Genomic DNA, 20,313 nt, shown 5'->3' with positions numbered 1-20,313 from the left:
GATCATCTTTTAGTGTGTAAGCTTTTTAAGCTGGATGGTCTTAACTATTTTTAAGACCATTTTAACCTCCTGGAAAGAAAGAGCTCTGTTTAAAAAAAAATCAAATTTAAAACTCTTATTAAGGTCAAACAGTAGATTTTTTCCCTTACGAAATAAGAATATATATCTATAGGAAGAAAAATCAATTTTAAAATTAGAGAATTTTTAGATGGATTTGATTGGTTTAATATTTTGTTGACCACTATGCTTACAGATAGAATTACCAGTGGATCTATTCAAACAGTATAACCCAAAGATTTGATTTTCTGAGTTGATTGACACTTGTGCATTCACAGCTTCTTGTTGGTTATCCTCACTTTTCACTGTTCTGCCTTGATCAAATTTATAATAAAATATAAAATCATAAAGCTAATGTATATCTGATTGGAATTCTCTATGTAGAAGTAAAAGTACTTTCCTTTTGGGCATATTAGTATCATATATACTGTATACACTTTTTATGATGATGGATTTCTACTTTTTAGAAATTAAAGGATTTTTTAATCATAAAATCTAACGTAGCAATAAGCCAATAATAGATAATAACAAAGTAACTTCATTATGACAAACACTAAAATCATATATATTCTGTAGACATAATATTTCATAATGATCTAGATGGAAAGTAAGGATAAAATACTGGGGGCAGTGCATGCTGTATGATTTCAGTTCTGTTTCTCCATTTTTTTGTTTGTCTCGTTTAGTCTGAATGTTTTTTGTTTCTCCACAGTCAATCCACATCTTCAGGTCTGCCTAAAATGGGCAAAAAACCACCCAAGGCACCAGTACCACATGCTAGCCACGCCCACCACTCAGGGACCGCGCGCACGATATCACAGTGTAGCTCCGCCTCCTCATCTCTTGTCTCTGCCCCCTCACCCACCCCCTCCTCACAGACTGTCAACAAATCTGCCGCCTCATCCTCCAGATGACTGGCGGTCCGCTTACCTCCCCTGAAAGAGCTCTTTAATGGAAGCATGCCCATGTTCAACTCCACGCGATATCAGAGACATGCCCTCAAGCCTCTGGTGCGACATTCCGCTGATGCTAGTTTGGACGCTGTAAGGCGGGCCCAGGCAAACAGGAAGAAGAAACGTTTACATCTACAGACTTCAGAGAAATTCTTTTAATCTGGAGCCAAACTAAGTTTTTTTTACCCCAGTCTGGATTCCAGCTAGCAAGCTTAGATTTAGAGGGACCAGAAGAATTGAATCCAGATTTCAGAGAAATTCTTCCAGACTTAAGCCAGCTACGGTTTTTTTGGTTCAAAATTTGGAGTTGGAACAGATGTTTCCATCAACATCAAAAGATTTAAATGAAAGGATTTTGTTACCCCTTGTTCAAATACATTGTTCATCATTTTGTATCGCAGACAGCATATAGTGCTATGTCACCGCTTTGCCTTAGGATTTCAACATGTGTGCCTCAGATGTATTCAGTCATCAGATTCGCAAAGCCAATTCATACTCATTCATTGCGAGTGCTAATCTTCAGTCTGTGATAAGATTTCCGACAAGTTCGTAGTCATTTTTAGTTCAGGAAGAAGTTTGTGGAATACTAGTTTGTTATGTATGACTTATTTAATGTGAGCTTGAGAAGAATTATGTTGTTACTAAGCAAGATTCTTTCAGGAAACAAAAAACACATTCCATTAACATGTATACACAGGGAAAATGCATTATTCAGGGTGTATGAATGAACAGTTGTGGATTTGTCCAGGGTTTTATTTATCGATATATATTTCTTACCAAGTGCCTCACCTTATGTCTCAAATTGTCCAGGGTTGTTAAGAACTTTTTGCCGCCTGTTTTAAATTTTGTGCCAAATTATCCTGGGGACCTTGATCCGACCAGGCAGCATTTTCGCTTACGAGACGAGCATGCAAGAATTCACAGCAATAACTGACAGCTGCATGGGGTGTGCTGACTTTGTGCATGTTATGTGTGTTGTTCATAACTTATTCCTCTCCCCCAACAAAGTAGCAGTAGATAGATGACGCTTGATTCCAACACAAGGTTTTTTTTTTTTTTTTTTTACTTTTGTTTGTTAATTTGGTAATTACTCAAAAAGCTAATTAATTGGATTGGAAAACATCCCGCAAAACTGAATTTAGAATTTGACAATACCAGAAACAAAAATCAACAGTTTCTTGAAAAAGGGTTGAATTTCAGAAACATTTTTTTAAAAAATGGGCAGAAAATAATCAAATTTCGTTGATGAGGTTCATAGAGTGACTTTGTATTCTTTTATCAACTGCCTGACATTTCAGTTTCGATGAGTCGACAGAAAGTGTGACCTTGCTGGACTCGGATTCCGATTTGTCTCTGAGTTGTCTGGACGCAGATCCTTCTGATGATGATGAAGACGATGCAACCAACGAAAAAAAGAACAACTTGTGCAAGATGGCTTCCTCACATTGGCGAACGCCCCTCATTAAACTGCGGAATCTGTTCCATTTTATACAGGCCTTCTCCAAAAGGAAAATTAAATGAAGAGTCATATTTTCCGAGGTTTGCCAAATTTGTTTTTGGGCTGTTGAATTTTGAATTAATTACCTCAAGGATTGAAAATCGGAACAGATTAAGGGATTGAATTCATGAAGGTTGTAGTTACGGAAACTTGTTTGAATTAGCTGTAAAACACCTTACTGTTATATGTTAAGCCAGCAACAAGTTTTCAGTGTGGTTTTTCTAAACTTGAGTTAAGCACTGGTATATACATGTATTATGTGTGGGTATATTTGGAAGTTTTGATGTTTAAGCCTCAGGTTGTGTACAGGAGAGACTTGTTATAAAAGTTGATGAAATATGCAATTTTTTTTTCTCTGTATTTCTTGTTATAGTAAATGAAATTAGGCTTAAAAACAACAACTGCATTGTATATGCTTAGATAAAAGATTTTTTTGTGTATTTCGGTTTTCATGTTTGTAATCTCTTAAATTGGTTTGTGTAGTAATGTCTGTCTTTTTTCACTGAAATTTTAAGCTTACCTAAGAGCTTATAGAGGGTTTTTAAAAGATATTCTTTGCTAAACATCTTTTTCAAGATACTGGTTTTGAATATTTGTGGGTATACTTCACAAAAGAAAATGTTTGCAGGAGAAATATCCTACCAAAAACCAAGTATAATTACCAGGTTAAACACTTTCAATTGGTATTCATCAAGGGGTGGCATTTTTAGTTCTTATCAATATACATGCTGTAAACTATCTTGTGGGGGTTTTTTTCTTCAAAAGATTGCAAAATGTCTTTATATGTTACCAGTGTAGATTTTGATGTTCCTAGCTCAGATCTAAGTGTGTACACTTTTGATATATACATATTACATTTGTATTCTCCATACAACCCACCAGTAGCAAATTGTCCTCATATTTTGAACTCATGTTGTTGGCATTATTGTTGACTTTGCATTCCAATGGCAAACTGGTTTTTTTTTTTTAACTTTTAGTCCAATGGACATACTATCATATATCATATATTGATTATTGCAGGCATAACAAATGATAAAGCCAAGTATTGCAAAAATTAATACCTATGTGTTTTATAGGACTTTTAAAAGATTTGAGTTTATGCATGGAAGAAATGAAATTTATTGGCAAATTATGTTAATTGATGCAAAAACACTTAAAATTAATGAACTCAAAGGAATTAAATTTAGCAAAGAAAATTAAAAAATTAATGTTTAGTTTCCAAGGCATAATGGTGTTTTATAAAATGCCAGCTGCTATATTATTCATTATATTGCTATTTTCAATTTTAAAATTGGGTTTGTTTTTGCCATTTTGATAAAGGGGAATAACTTAATTTTTCAATTCCAAGAAAAATAAAAACTGAGTTATTTTCCACATCAAATCTTTCAATGAGCAAAAAATTCTCTGCCTGAGAAACTGAAGATATTCTTTTTTTGCCTTTAGTCATTATGAATGACAAATTAATTCCCATACAACTGAACTCTTGTAGATTTCTTGTTCACAATAATGGACATAAGTTATCTGTGATAATAGATTATATACACATCATAATTTTGTTCCATTTATACCCTAGCACAATTCACATATGCATCATGATGTCATGTACTGAATGAATAGGGATGAACAATGTAACATTTGTTTTTAAAAAGGCTGGATGGTTATTATAAGTCTAGACTATTCTTAACTTATGTAAAAGAACAGTTTGGTTTATAAATAACGTATTTATTTTTATCAATTCTAAAGTAGATGAATAAATCATCGATGAAAACTGGACAAATCAAATTCGTAGTCTTTAAAAAAAATATTTAGAAACATAATTGGAATTGCTTATATCTTATTTGAGTTAAGAGATTAAACATTTTGTTACTTAAAGACTGTCTTTATTATTATTTTTTAAATAAATGATAAATTTAATGCAAACCTTAAAAATTAAGTGACTGTGTATTGCCTTTGAACAAATGATTAAAGTTCATCCTTATTCATTTTGTACATCCAACATAATCAAAGAGAAAGTGAAAGTATCCCTGGTGCTAGATTGTCGTGTTTTATTGTTAGCTGCGTGTATACGTGTAGTAGAGATGTCGATGTCATTTAAGTTAGAATGCTTCTATATCCTAGTGTCTCATTTTAAAATAAACGTCTCATTTTCAATCATGCAAAATTTGAACTTCCAATGGGGAAATCTAAGGGAGGTAAGCGGAAACTTTAGGATTTTTAAATTCAGATTAACAGATATTATTTATTTATTTATTTGTATTGGACTTGTGTAATATATGATATGTATTCTGAGATTTTTTTTATAGAAATGAACTGGTACTTTATGAAAATGCTAAAAATTGTTTTACTAGAAAAATGAATGAAATTTAAGTATTTATAAAATCAACTTATGCTGTTCAATAGAAAAAGTTAGGTTTTATGAAACAGTAGCCAATATTATTAGAAAGACAGTGTTTTAACAAATATGAATGAAGAGCCTAGATGTATTTTAGAGATAAGCATTAAATTTGATTTTCCCCTGCAGTTTATTTCAAGATTTACTATCTGTAAAAGACGAAATAATAATTAATAGAATAGATAATGTAAGATTACAAAAAAATTCATATAATAAAAAAGCATTACCGGTAATTAGTTTGGTTATAATTGTTTTAACATCCCCTAGCTTGTAAATGGCCAAAGATTTATACATGCCTAAACATGATTTCATCAGCTATCAAGAATTTTGAAAAACTTTAAATATTTAATACTTCTTCAATTAACAAATATCTTGATTGATTTAAGAAAAAATCATATTGCCATGGTTGAAATACATTTCCCAGCTTCAGTAATTGTTTTAAAAAACTGATCGAGGTATTCAGAATTGTTGATACAAATCTGTTTTATGAAACTGTGTTCCTCGAGGAGCAGTTTTTTTCTCAGTATGTACAGGTATTTGACAACATATCCTTATACTGTGATAGTACATGTATTAGCTATGTCCTAGGTATTCCAGTATGTTGTAAATATTTAACAGAATTGTTAGAGAGGCCACAGTGCCAAGTTTGGTCAATGTTGAATAAATGTTACAAATATTATTGAATTGGTTTTGTGTTTTCTTTAAAAAATTTTTACCATCAAGGAACTAAAAGGTCTTAGAAATCAACTTGAAAGGTCATTCTTATTCCCTATAGATCTATTCTGAACATTTTATTGCAGCAAGTTCATTTATTATCTTAGCACTTTGGATATTTCGTATTTGCAAAATGTTAATTTTTCCACTTAACAAATTAAAGCTAAGGTACATGAATTTCATATCTTATGTAATACACACCTACTGAAATTATTTGTAAACCAAAAAAGACGCTCCCCTATTCTTGTCATAAATAGAAAAAATTGCCACCATCTAGCATCAAATATTAGAACTGGCCAGAGAAGCAGATAATTTAACTATAGCATACCAACACAATCTTCAACAAAGAAAAACATGAAATGTGCTTCCAATCACGTATTTAATTCAGATATCCAATCTGTTGTGCGTAAAACTACAGGATTTAAATCATCTTTACTCTGAGATTTATGCAAGTCATTCAACCAATCAAAATCCTTGTTTTCTTGCACAGGATTCTGGGAATCACTTTTCATTGAATTGTGGGATTGCTCTACTTCCATGTCTGAGTCAGAGTCTTGAGATTTCACTTCATCCATTTCTTCTTCCTCATCCTCTTCCTCTGTCCCTCTACAAATAGTAAGAAAACATATACTGTCCAGTACATGTTAATGTAATACAGTTAAAACAAAGGGATACATATACTGTGGAATCATCATTGTTCGTGGGGGGGGGGGGGGGGGGGGGGCAATATTTGTGGCTTTTCCTGGATAACCCTTGCCCACAAATTTACATCCCCGTGAACCTATACTCAATCATTTTTAATAGTTATTAAATATCCTGATTACACTACCGACGAAATTACGTCCCTACAAACCAAGAAAATTTTGGCTACCCACAAATAAAATGATTTCACAGTAGATAAAAGCTGTCCCTGTTCTGTAGATATCCCAACAGTTGTTAAGCAAAGGGGACATGATTTACTATAAGAAATAAATTTTATTGTTTATTTCTTTCTAAAACTTTATATTTACATGAGAAATTTTATCAAAATTTCTTGAATGTGAAAATGCTTTTATTTCCAAAGGACCAATTTTATATACACTCTCTATAACTATTGTAATCAGAAATATGGGCCATCAAAGGTTTTCTAAGAATTTGAAACCAACATGAAGACAATAAACAAAAATGTAGCAATACAAACTATGTGCAAGTCTTAATTTTATACCGTTTTGTTTGTTTTTTCCCAATCAAGGACTGCAAGAATGGCAAACAAAGGGAAATAACTGGGGGCTGGGCATGGGGAGCCGAGTCCAAAATCTGAAACAATGATTTATGGAGTTTAAAAAGCAATTTAATTTCTAGGGAAAATGCATAGTACTATTTCTTGTAAATTCAGACTTAAAAACTTACTTAACATAAGAAATCTTATAAACATTTATCAATGCTGTAGAACAGTAAATCACAATTATAGCAAACATCTTGTAAGGAATTCTCACTAACAGCAGTCAGTTCTTTTTCCTTTTATCTTAAAATTGTATTAATCATCAGATAGGAATTATTTTTTATATAAAAAAAATCAAAATCACTTGCCCCATGGCACTTTGCTGTTGTATTTTACTGTACATATTCTAACCATTTTGTGATTTGTTTGATACACTGACCTGTTTCGTGATGTTGGAGGGGAGGCTTCTCTCTATCTGTCTCTCCCTGTCCTCTAGGGCCTTCCTCTCACCCCCCAGGAACACGCTGATGGCAGTGGAGGGCAGGTTCTCTTGTATGGCTCTCTGCAACAACAAACCATTGAGAAATGATATACACATTTCCTTCAAAATGATTATACAAGTATAAGTGTAGAAGGCGTATACACTTATGGTTTAGGCCAAAATAATAATGCCTTCCTCCTCATTGAAAATTGAAATACTCCCTGCTGATAAATTTTATTAGCAAATATAAAGCACTTTTTTTTATGGAGATTTTTTATTTTTTTCTAATTTTTAATTAGTTAAACTTCAAGTTTAAAAAAATTCCTTCCTCCCTCCTGGGTCTGGAAACTCCCAGGAGGCAATTCCGAACTTTTTTTTAATGATGGCCTTATCAGGTACAAATTTTCAGTGTAATATTTCAAATGTAGTCTTCAAAAATTTATAAGAGCAGACCTGCTTAGTTTTGCTAAACCAACACTATTTGAGACAAATTCTAACTGTGGAGGGGGCCTTGTAAATGGTAGGCACTCACTGAGTCCAGTGTGTTCATTTTCCTCTCCTCCTCTTCACTGACAATGGAGAGAAGTTCCTGTTCTTCATTGAAAAAGTACAACTGTGAAGACTGCTGCCAATCTACTTGTGTCCCCTTGTTAGAACTCTTCTTTTTTTGAGGTAGGAATATTGCACAAGACACTGTGGATTTGGATATAGAGGGCTTGGAATACACAATGTCTGGACTTGAAGGCTTAAAGACATACACTGGAATAAAAATACACAGGTGATTATTTTTAAAAATGCAAGATGTTTTTTAAAAAGAGTTACAGTAAATCCAGTGATTTTCAGAATAACCATCTTCTTGCTATTTTCCCGTTCATTTTATGATCGCAAAATTAAAATGTGCAGAAGTTTATTATTGTAATTCATATAAAACTACTCTGATTGCAAAAATATAACTTCAACGAATAAAAAAAGTTAAAAAAAATTGCAGAAAGCTAAAAACCCCAGATATACGATTATACAGCTGGACATGAACAACTTAGCCACAACATCTCAGCCAGAATTTGCTCTCTCAAAGCATCAGCAGCCTTGAACAAGTGTACTTTTTTTCATTTATACGTGTACATATACTTACATTTTTGATCATTGTCAACGACTGCCATGTAAGGAGATAATGGATCAGCTGCCAGAACATTAGCTTCTACATTAACACTCCAAACCACTGCAAAGAAGTTGAAAGTACATTTGCATTTGAAACATGCTTTGAATTTTGCAACATCCGAACGTTGTTTAACCGTGAAGTTTCCAGTTAAAAGAGTAAACTGTAATAAATTCAAATTTAAAATTCGTTTTAAAAATGCATGAAATATAGCAAATAATAGAATGTGCCGAGAACTACGGGATTTTTGTGTAAAATGTGTAATGGTGAATTAATTTTTTGCTGGAACTGGACAAAAATCACCTTCTTTAAGAAATCCCGCTTTATATCAAATTTGATTTTTTTTTAGTTTTACAATTCATATCAGTTTTTTTTTTTATTTATTTTGGGTTTTTTTTTGAAAATTTTCACTAAAAGCAACAAAGTACATAAATTTGGACATCTATGACTAAAACAATTCTTACCTGCACAGGTGAGAAGATTCCAGACGCACAATAAATCTGAGGACAGACTGACCAACAGGTGGCAACAGGAATGGTGTCCAAATTCACAGTGTCTGCAAAATCAAAAACCAATATGTTACTTATAATAACTTTAAAACTCTTACAATGGTATTGTACAGGTACATGTATTTCAATGGATCTGTTTTGAACAAATGGCTTCTGTTTAATACAGAGATGGGGAGTTCAGAGGCATGTTGAGTGCTCGCAAAAACTCCCTCTCATACATATGTTTACAGGTGCTTGTGAGCATCCGCTCTGCTAAACGTGCCTCTGATTTATCAAGCTGACCAAGTAATGCTCAAAGTAACTTCATTTTAACATTGTGACCAAATAAATGCTGCATCCTATCAAAAAATGCTTTACCTGACAAACCTTAAGTAAACTGAATGTGTGTTTACCTGTAAGAGGGTACTTACTTGATGTTTGAGGAATTGGACTGTGTCAGGAAGCAGTGTCTGAGGACGTTTGTGTCCGAGTCCCACACGGTGAGGGTCGAGGAGAACCCCACCCCCAGCAGTGACCCGTCCTCGGAGAACCCCAGGGGACCCGCGGGGCGGTCCCTGTAGTACCCCACACTGTCACACACCCACTTACTGTTCTTTCCTGTAGGGAAGAGAATTCAGTATGATTAAGTAAAGTGTACATGGACATATGCATGCTAAATGATAAAGTAAATACACAAACTACAAAAACTGCTGTAAATTTCTTATATTAAGCGAGTACTTAATTCTGAATCCTGCTGTTTTGTATCAAATTGTGAGAATATAAAACCGCGAATGCAGAGGTTTTCTCCTAATTTCTTTTAGTTCTCAACACTCAGAAAATAATAGCGAGATTTTAAAATCCACAAAAGGTGGTTCTCACAATTTTACAGGGATATTAATTCCTCACATTTAATTAAGAACCTTCTTTGCTCTGTTCTAATTTTAATCAAATGTAACTTGCTTTTTGTGTCTTCTATTAATTTCACAACAAATTTGAACTCTAGAAAGTTTGTAATTTGATTTTTTCTTTGAAGTTCTTTCAGTCAACAGTATTAGTATTTAGACTACTGTTCAATTTTTTTTTTAATTAAATATTGTATAAATAATGAATTTTTAAAAGACCAACAATTGTACTCATGTTAAAACTGTAAATTATCACTGGTTTAACTCACTGTAAATATCTGTGTCATCAACAAGTGTCCAGGTTTTAAATTTCCAATCCACACTTGAGGTCACCACACTATGAACTACATCCAGGTCGTCGCCATGGGGACGGAACTTAAGATCCACTACCTTCTTGTCATGAGGGTAATGGACAACTGTATTGAGGGCATACCTACAAATGATACAACTTGATTTATAGAACATCTAGATATCTTTTGGATCACAAGGTTTATCTACTTGGGCCTAGTAGCAAAAGTTAGAAAATATGACTCTAAGATTTTTCTTTTCTTTTAAAGCACCTGGTTTACCAATTGAGTCTCTAAAAATATCTACTTAGGTTTGGTCAGAAAAAAAAATTTTTTTGAAGCATCTCTTATATCTTTTGGAATTCTAAGCTTATTTACTCGAGCTTGGCCGCAAAAAATCAATAGCAGCAAGCCAGTTCATACCAGCAAATTGATCAGAATAATAAAAGTTTTTAAACAGTTTTTTTTTCTATATGTCTTGGGTATTAACTGAAATCTACACTTTTTTCCCCCACAACTAAGACTTACTCTTGTGATTCGACCTGGTACTTCCAGAATTTGAGTTGTATGTCTGGGGTCATGACCCCATCGTCCCACATATCGACTGTTGCTAACCAGTCACCATGACTACTGAAGGCTGCGTTTGTGACCTCTGTGGGGTAGAGCGGCTTAGAAAGGTCCTCAGGTGATGTGTAATTCTCTTGTACAATGTCAAGCTACAAAACAATATATCATTTATTTGAATTAAATACTAAATAACAAAAAGTGAAGTGTAAGTGTATATCTCACTTGCAATGTACATCTATAAAACAGATTAATACATTTCAAAGTATAGAGAGTTTTAAGTCGATGAATTTCATGGAAACATAAAAGGTATTTTGAAAATAATAACCATATACATTAAAGAAATCCATGAGTTATGATGGTGATGTATTGCACGGCAGCCAACTTACATTGTAGAGTTGTCTGTCAGCCTCTATGGAATAGAACTGTAGGTGCCCCACCCTTCCGTTGGTGACCAGGGCCTTGGTCCGGGGGTCGTACAACAGACGGACCGACCTCCTGACCAACACCTGAGACTGCAGGTGACACAGGGACAGACCGTCAATCACGTTCAGCAACTCAAAGGTGTTGGAGATTAAGTTCACACCTGTCCAAATTTTAATAAAGTAATTAAAAAAAAATTGTATAAAATATGTGGATACAAGAGTTCATGCAATTGTTGTGATCATGTATAAAATTTGTATCTCCAGAGTAACTTAAATATTAAATAATGCTTAGAATTCTTTGAAATTCAAAGTGAACAATGTACAATTATAGTACTAGATAATCTGGAGAGAGAGAGAGAGAGAGAGAGAGAGAGAGAGAGAGAGAAGCAATGTCGAATGACTTATAATTCAACTAAATCTAAATATAAAATTTATCCTGAATAACTGCAAGAAAGAATGAAAGGAAAGATATGACAGCTACTAGTAACCTACAGTTGTCTTGGTGACAGGTGACAAATATCTGGTTGTCAGGGGAACAGATCACATGATCAATAGGGGCCCTCAGACGAGGCAGGTATTCTCTCTCCTTAGAATTGTATTTCCATTTCACCAAAACACATTCATGCCCTCCACTAAGCAACTGTGAACCTGAAATTTTGACAAAAATTCATGTAATTTGAGGATTTTTCACTTGTTGAATACCTTTGCTTCATGCATGAAGCTATTTTATTGATTAATTCAATTTCTTAAATCTCAACTTTCTCCATGTTCGTTGTGAAATGTGACATGTCCATTAAACAGCTTTGTTACCAATTTTCTTAAAACTGAAAACAATATCTGGGCTTTTAATAAATATGAAGTTAACTTTTGAAGAAGATTGTTTGTGAATGTTTCCCAACGCTTCATTTTTTAACCTGAAATTCTGATCGCTGATGTGCTATAAAAATAAAATCACCTTTTGCCCCCCCCCCCCATTGAAAGCCTTCTAATGTTTTCTTAATTATTCCCATAATATTTATATAGACCACTCCTTACCTTCGGCTGTGAAATGTACGTCCAACACAGGAAGTGCGTGCCAGCTGTACGTCGACTTCACCACCCCATTCCTAGTCAAGAAATTCCACCTAAAAAAAATAATAAATTACAGTAGATGGACATCCTTATATCAATATCAGACAAAACCATTAATTAATAACAAAGTTAAATGCTTGTAACAGGCTATTAATAGCAATAACAGAACATGATGATGAGCCAACATGGCTTACAAATCTTACCAGTAGACATTTTTGCCCTATATCTTAATACAGACTTACCAGTAGATAATTTTGCCATGTATCTCAATTAAGATTAACCAGTAGATTATCCTACTTTGTTTCTAAATAGAGATAGACTTACCAGTAAATAATCTTGCCATTATCACACCCTGTAACAAAACTGTCTTCTGTTGGGTGACATGCTACACAAGAGATTTCTTTGTCAAAGTCGTCTTTTAAACCATGCCTAAAAGATAGATTAAAAACATTAGTGGACATATACACACAATTTGTAGAACGTTATAAAAATGTATACCGGTATATATGATTGCTGATTGTTTTTAATTTAGATCATTCACTACTTGGAAAGTAAAAATAGTTTTAACAGGGAATTTTCTATCTTAGTTAAAACCAGACCACTCAAAACAATAACTGGTCTAGATACTGATATACAATATACACTAAAACAATTATCATCACATATTTAAATAGATGTTCTGCCATTGAAATATAGTCTCTTAAGAATCTACGGTCTCTGTTAAATAAACAATTCTGTGATATACATAAGGTAAGGTTTGCGGTTACAGGGAGATAACTCACACATTTTCATTGTGACGTAACACCAACTACCATTTATTTCAGTTATGACGTAAAAATTTATATGACGTCATAATTGATTTCATTTTTTTTTATTTTGCGGGTTTTTTTTAGTTTCAATGAAAAAATAAGAGGACACAAGCATTTTATCAATTTCCATGAAAACGAAATCCGCATCATATGGTTTTGAATAGTGTTTTAGAAACATCAGATTACACATATTCTAAGATACGTTTTTCCTGAAATCGCTGGACTTGGAAAGGTTTCAAATAAGATGTTTTCGTTTACATAATATTAGTCCAAAATTAAGACTTTTGTTGCATTTTATTCTATTTTTAGATAGTTCATCAGAAATTAATAAAAGTGTATCATGATATTAATAGTGATATTATTTTCGAACATTTTAAGCATAAATAACCCCCATAATAGTCACATGTAAAATGTAGTATTTTCACGAAATTGTTTACATTTCATCAAAATGAAAATTGGAAATCATAAACTTTGACCTTTTGTAGTTATAAAACGGGACGGCAAAATTCATTTGAATTTTATGAGAAAAAAGACTTTAGTATAGTGAACAAAATGGTATGTAGTTTTGGTACAACCTCTAAAAAATGCAAGCCGCAAACCTTACCTTAATTCTACAGGATCATTTTGTTAGGTTGATAATACTTACATGATAATTTCTGAAGTCTTGCAGTCATAAACAATTACTTTTTTCTTCCTGCCTTCCACAAGATATCTTCCCTGCAAAATAAATTAGAACTTTTATAACCGTGTATATTATCATTTTTTAATAGGATACAAAAAAAATTTCACACTGTATGGCAATTTTAAACAATAACGTCACTTAGTAGTACTTTTCACTACATATGTGTCAGAGAAGAAAATATTTGTTTTTAAGAGTGAATTCCCTTACTACATGTAACATGCATATTTTTGATATCAAGGAAGTAATGTCTTTAAGTAAATGCTAACTGATTACACTTTGCTTTGGTGTAGTAATTGACAGATGAAAATATCCATGTTTACTTCTAAAATATGGATTTTTTCATAAGTCGTTTGCTGGGATAAAAAAAAAAAAGAATTACCTTTGCCCCTACATCAACGAGTCTTCTCTTTAAAACTTTCTTCAGTCGCATAGTAAGTGATCCAGTTTTAGGGTCGTATTCACTGATATCATGATCTGGACACAAATTACATTCAAATTAAATTCAGCATAAGGATAAGTCGAATTGTGCTTGATCAAGATCTCATGGGGCCCAATTCTATTATTTGGTGATATAATGAAAATGATAGAAAAGTTCAATTAATTTAATACTGTGTTCCCAATCACATGGAAAACAATACAATCCACATATCAATTTAAGGCCTTATGAGAAAATATTGTCTGTCTATCACTTGAAATAACAATAAAATCACACAAACCCTGTGTAGGAATCTTGTCATCTACTCCTTTCGGATACCAACGAACCATGACATAAATATTACTTTCATCTTTTGTAAACCCAATGAGGCCGTATATTGGAGCATGGAGGGAGTAACGCTGTAAAAAGAAGGAACAATTTTCCTGATTTTTCTTTTAACCAAAATATGATTCTTACATGATTGTATTCTTATATGATTCAAACTAAGCCTAATATAACATACAGCATAAAATCTAAAAGGCTACCATATACAATTTTTTTTTGGGGGGGGGGGATTTCAGTCCACTCAATATATTGGCTTTATTATTAACATACCAATTTTTTTTGGTGAAAACTTAATGCACAAAATATGCCACAAATACTGCTTACTAAAACATATTGTTCAGGATTACAGGGATATATCCTAACTCACTATTCATACCTTCAAAATAACTCCATCTGCAGAGTCCCAAAGTATAATGGTCTCATCTAAGGAGGAGCTAAAGAGCTATTGAAAGAAAAAACAAAGCAATGATTTATGTCAAAATTTTTATCTACAATATTAAGAATATTCTTTACAATCTTATTTAAGGAATAAGGTTATGAGGTGATAATACTGGTTCGGGCATGATCAAATCCAATACAGCCAGAAGGGCTTTATGAAAGATTTGATCTCGCCCCGATTATTATATCACCTCACAATATTCAAAGATGATTTCTTATTACTTCTATTCACATTATTTTTAGCAACCACTCATTATTTTCGTTCTGTAGATTTATGCAAACCTTGCTTGCACCCTACACTGTCACAAACAATTTCTGAGTTTTAAAGCTACTATTATAGTCTGTTTCAAGATATCTATGCAGATCATTTGGACTATAATTAATAAATACACAATGTGCATTCATGTGAAAGAAGTGCAATTGAAACAGATGAAAGGGAATATTTCCAAGATATCTTCATTGAAACATTATCATTGTTCTCTCGGAAAAATTCACAGAAACAAAAACAGATTTCTAACAGAGATTTTTAATGAGAAATGTTTACATTTTTTTCTCCATTCAGAAGTCACTCAAAATACCTCACAGTCTTTCAATGTTATTACATTTGTAACTGAGGGTTTCATCTCTTCTGCAATGCAAAATCCCCTTCGACTTTTTATTATTAGCTGTGTATTGAAACCTTACAAGCTAGTGGGGGCATATCAAAGGGGAAATAGTGGGATATGTTCATACTTTTGAACAACAGAATGAACATTGTTTTAACCCAGAGGTATTTATAAATAGAAAATAATAAGAAAATGAGTGGCATAAATACCAAGGGATAGACTATAGGATATACATGTATATCCTATTTATTTTTTATCAATGTTTTCAATTTTTAACTCCATACAAATTCTGATAACATACTACTTATGGTTCCTTGATTTTATTTAGGGGGGGGGGGGTCTTGTAAAAAAAAACAACAACAAATGATCGATATGAACATTCGCGAAAAAAACACGGAACTTAATATACCTGAAGTTTATTCTTTGGGTTGACCAAGGCGCCCGTGACTTCGTCATAATGACCGATTAAGTAGTGCATACATTCTCCGCTGTTAACATTGTATACCTTGATGTTTTTTCCAGACAAAACGAACAAGCATCTATTAAAATAGAACATACATTTAACATGTTTGCATATTTTTAACTGTGAAGCACATGACATTTCTGAGGATATTTATTTACAAAAACTTCCACAAAGTTTTTTTGTTAACTTACGATTTTTGTTCACATTTGACAATCAAATACAGCTATCGAAACAAAGAGGTACTTACTTTGAATCTGCAGAGAACACAGGCTTGTATTTAACGATACTGGAGCCTGATACGTTAACCACAGTTAGATTATCTTCTCCCATGCTCTTTTCATGTGGGGGCTGCCATTACTTGACATGCGCATTATATCATAAAATCCTAAATTCAAAGTTGAACTTGTATATATGATCCGGAATGATATTCATAAATATTTCACTACGAATGTTGCATACATAAAAAATCGGAGACATTTGGGATATAAAATACAACAAATATGGAGTAAATTAATCTAGGAAAGTCAAATAGACGAAGGTAAGAAAAATGTAAGCATATGACTGGGGTTGAAAAAAAAGAATTTTGCCGCTATTACTTAGCATAACGTTCGTTACGTCATAATAATTTTGACGTTGACGTTTTCCTGCTTCAAACAACGCTGATAGAATTATAATGGCCGCCGTAGTCTCGAGAGATGTGTTTTTGCTCTTACTTGCTGTTCATATACTCACACTTGTTGCTGGTGCGGCCCAACTCTATCATGTTGTCAATGTTGACGGAACTTGCTCCAACTTAACTGTAAAAGAACTATCTAGCGGCAAAATTGAATCACAAAATGGTTCCACATATCCGAACGGAACCAACTGTCAACAGACGTGGAACTCCACAGCAGGTGACATTTTTCTGATACAATTGTAAAAGTAAATATATTTTAATAATACATGTAGTTCAGCAGCGTTGGAAGCAAATTGAAAGTGTGTGTGTGTGGGGGGGGGGGGGGTGGCTAGACCTTTCAAAAATCCTAAAAATCTTAAAAAGCAAAAAAAAAAAAGGGGGGGGGGGGGTTATGGTTACATTTATGCCTAGGTTTGCAAAAAAAAATCAGGAGGGGGGGGGGGGGGGGGCTAATCCCCCCAAGCTCCCCCCCCCCCCCCGGTTCCGACGCCTATGTAGTTCATCACGTTGCTTTGAATTCGTGCATGCAAAAATATTTACACACCTTCGAAATATTGAATACATAGATATCGTACTGCAATTCGCACATGCATTTGTCTCATATTTTTTTATTTATTTTATTTATTGACGAGTGTCAAAATTGCATGAATATGTAATATGTACCAGATAGCTCAATTACACAAAATAAGTCGCATTAAGTAGAAAGTATTTTCGGTAACTTTGCTATGCAATTTCAAGAAATTTGAATTTTCAAGGGGGTGGGGGGGGGGTCGGGACTGTTCGACCCCCACCCTACTTTATCCGTGCATGACGTACATATATTTAAAAATTAGAAAACATGCGCAATGGCAGCATTTTCGTAAAATGGCCAAATGAACTCAAAAAACAAATGTTTGTATCAGAAAATTGTTCACATAGAATTATTGCATAACATAAAACTAGAAAAGATATGCTTACTTTATTGTTAATGCGTGATTAATTGGCGCATCTTGATCATGCATTCCCTGTACTGATTATATCACTATTCATATTATAAGAATTCAAAGCACATATTTTTATTTATCAACAAAATATAATGATGCAAGACTATGATTTATCTTAGATTTATCGATCAAAGCAAAATTTTAAAGAAATATATTTCTTCAAAGAATTCTTTTGACTTTCTTCATCAATAGATTGTTATGGCATCAATCAAAGTGTTGTTTTAAAGAATTCAAAACTATTCGGCAGTATTTTTTTTGTTTATACACTTGGTGTCCTGTTCTCAGTAAGTAAACATCTGTATATACCAAGGACTTTTGATTTGTTCCAATAATATTCTCTGTGATAGCTAGGAGGTCACGCGGGGGTGTTAAGGAAGCATATGGGCAATTTAGCGTCTTATTTTGACTGTTATATTCAAAACCGTGAAATTAAATAACTATTTTGAATACGATCAAAAACTTAGTATTATCCTTTGAAATAGATGCAAGTGCAATAAAATCGGGTAGTACATTACTGCCACATTGGTGCATTATCACGTGACAACTATAAATAGCATACGTATATTCCTTAACATAAAATGAGATAGAACAACACTACCCCGCGGTTTCCAAAATAAAATAAACATACCAAGTGAAGGCAAACCATCTCAGTTTAATCAAAACTGCTGCTAGAATCCTATGTTTTTCTTAATTCAATAGTTATTCATCCAGTTCTCGTAAAACCTTCCCAACTTTTATAAAGTTTGCACGGAAAACGGCAAGTTGCATCAAAACAACACACAACATGGGATTCTAGCAGCACTTTTCATTTTAAGCATTGATCAAACTAACGATACATATAAAATTCAAAGTTCAATATATGCGGGGTAGTGTTGTTCTAGTCGGATTTTTATATCGTAAACAACGACAGAGGAAAGCCTGGCCGAGAAATAAAAGCAAATTTACATACCTTTTAGCGAATGATTGATAAAACTAACATCTCCCCCAGTATTCTTATGTTCAATTCCCGATAAATCACACTGCAATACTTTATTAGAGTTCTTAGATTAGTTATGTTTTGAATATATTTACAATGCTTTCCTATCAAATTCACACGACATTCAACTTTTAGTCATGACGTCATCAATGTATAAATCTACGTAATACAAACTAATTTCTGAGAAAAAAAATTGACTTCAGTATTTTTATTTGCTATTGGTCTACGTTTCGTTGCTTAGATAATTGAATATGTACATAATAACTAAGATTTGTGATATCACGAAATTACATGTAACTCAGAATCCATATGCTTCCTTAACACCCCCGCGCAGTTGTCAGAAGCTTATACGCGGATCTAAACGGGTAGCGGGTATGGAAAATTAAGCTTAAGGTATCCCACTCCTCAATGTTGTTGTATCAAGATTTTCTTGAGAAGTATATCATTGAAATCTGTAGACAAAACAAACTTAAAAAATACAAAGATAATGGGGAATCAGTATCCATCCCTCTGAGTTATGGCCCCTTTAATTTGACCTTTTTGCACCTAAAATGCAATTTCATCCTGATTAGGGTTTGTTGTCAGTATTTTTGATTAAGCAAACTTATTTCTTCAAATATTGTTTTTAATTATGCACAATGGTCACACTGAATAGAGGGATTACGAAAAAAAATTGTACAAAGCTGCATAAATTTTTTTGTGACCTTTTTGCACTTAAAATAGACAATTTCTATAATAGTTACAATTTGATTTGAAATGAAAACTTCTTGAATATCAAGAATTTTATAAGATTAATCCAGTTTGCCTAAATATGTATTCAGTATCATTTTGACATAATATAACATGGGGGTCAGTGATGTCAAATTTTAGATATAGGGCTTCAAAGGTAAAATTCTCGCAAAATTTGGCTTTAAAAATTCAGACATGTTCTATATATATGCATGATTTTATGCTAAACGGCTATCACATTCCCAAGATTTGATTTTGTACATGTCACACAGAACCTATAAAATATGTTACAAACCTATCAAATGTTAAAAATGTGAATAACGAATAAAGTATAATAAAAAGAAAAGTATATTGAAAATTCATAAAATTGCTTGTTTCTGTCATTTTCGTCTAAAAACCTTCCGCACGAAAAAATAGTTCCCCAAAAAACTTGTTTGTTTCTTGAACTCAAATGGATTTTCTTTATGAATGTTGTGTAATTATGAAATAATAATCTATCTGTGATCATTAAATAAATAAAATCATATTCATTTTAAATATAATGATCATCTGCGCAATGAAATCAAAACATGAGTAGTGAGATACCTTAATGAATTCACATAATAAAAATCCAAAAAATAGTCCCCCCCCGGCAAACAGAATTATCCGTCGAAACCAACCCCCCCACCCCACCCCACCCCACGCCTAAAAAAATTCTGGATCCGTGCATGGTGGTAACGGGTGATATTGTTCTTGATATCATAAGAGCAAAAAATAGGTTCATTAATTTACATACATGCATCTATATGTCCCATACATGCAGCATAATGCATATGAGATTTATTTTTGTCTAATCAACAAGAGAACAATACCTTTGCTACTTGGATAAATTTGGACTTTATCCGAAATGAAATAATTTCTCAGTGGGATAAAGGCTGCAATTTTTAAAAGTCTGCACAATATCTACGTGATTAAAAAAATATTCCATGATGAAATTAAAACTTATTTGATAATTAATATGGGA

At 33.0% G+C, this 20,313-nt stretch overlaps 3 protein-coding genes across 11 annotated transcripts in view; 2 read left to right on the top strand and 1 right to left on the bottom strand.

Moving 5' to 3' along the window:
* LOC105348914 (tubulin monoglutamylase TTLL4) overlaps positions 1 to 5,579 on the top strand; it is a 42,172-nt gene extending 36,593 nt beyond the window's left edge. For 7 of the 9 annotated variants that reach the window (XM_066072706.1, XM_066072707.1, XM_011458519.4 and 4 more), the window contains one exon: positions 2,309 to 5,579. In XM_066072706.1, coding sequence (XP_065928778.1) covers positions 2,309 to 2,531 — 223 coding nt within the window. In that variant the 3' untranslated portion in view covers positions 2,532 to 5,579. Of the gene's footprint in view, positions 1 to 769 lie in introns of all 9 variants that reach the window. The other 2 variants (XM_066072708.1, XM_066072710.1) reach the window with 2 other exon arrangements.
* Positions 5,580 to 5,974: 395 nt separating this feature from the next.
* On the bottom strand, positions 5,975 to 16,327 carry LOC105348915 (WD repeat-containing protein 75). Its single transcript, XM_011458521.4, has 19 exons — positions 16,194 to 16,327; positions 15,893 to 16,022; positions 14,817 to 14,882; positions 14,397 to 14,514; positions 14,060 to 14,154; positions 13,645 to 13,715; positions 12,514 to 12,618; positions 12,154 to 12,242; positions 11,611 to 11,766; positions 11,083 to 11,279; positions 10,658 to 10,845; positions 10,112 to 10,275; positions 9,372 to 9,558; positions 8,917 to 9,008; positions 8,429 to 8,515; positions 7,829 to 8,055; positions 7,255 to 7,377; positions 6,819 to 6,910; positions 5,975 to 6,220 (listed from the first exon to the last, which is right to left on the bottom strand). The coding sequence occupies exons 1-19, from the start codon at positions 16,274 to 16,276 to the stop codon at positions 5,986 to 5,988; spliced, it is 2,505 nt and encodes an 834-aa protein (XP_011456823.3). The 5' UTR covers positions 16,277 to 16,327; the 3' UTR covers positions 5,975 to 5,985.
* A 260-nt stretch (positions 16,328 to 16,587) lies between these two features.
* Positions 16,588 to 20,313, top strand: part of LOC105348916 (autotransporter adhesin BpaC) — a 6,922-nt gene continuing 3,196 nt past the window's right edge. The window contains exon 1 of the mRNA XM_011458522.4: positions 16,588 to 16,839. Within this exon, the coding sequence (XP_011456824.4) occupies positions 16,620 to 16,839 (220 nt within the window). The 5' untranslated portion in view covers positions 16,588 to 16,619. The remainder of the gene's footprint in view (positions 16,840 to 20,313) is intronic.

Source organism: Magallana gigas, chromosome 10 (genome assembly GCF_963853765.1).
Source record: "Magallana gigas chromosome 10, xbMagGiga1.1, whole genome shotgun sequence".
Classification (NCBI taxonomy): Eukaryota; Metazoa; Mollusca; class Bivalvia; order Ostreida; family Ostreidae; genus Magallana; species Magallana gigas.
This window is presented reverse-complemented; position numbering and strand designations above follow the sequence as displayed.

What these genes read in the sequence shown, in the direction of transcription:
- LOC105348915 (XM_011458521.4), bottom strand. Translation starts at nt 16,276, where the DNA reads ATGGGAGAAGATAATCTAACTGTGGTTAACGTATCAGGCTCCAGTATC. An exon ending in ACCCAAAGAATAAACTTCAG is followed by an intron (nt 14,883 to 15,892) that starts GTATATTAAGTT and finishes TTCTTTCAATAG; the next exon opens with CTCTTTAGCTCCTCCTTAGA. An exon ending in TACCAGGTCGAATCACAAGA is followed by an intron (nt 10,276 to 10,657) that starts GTAAGTCTTAGT and finishes TATCATTTGTAG; the next exon opens with GTATGCCCTCAATACAGTTG.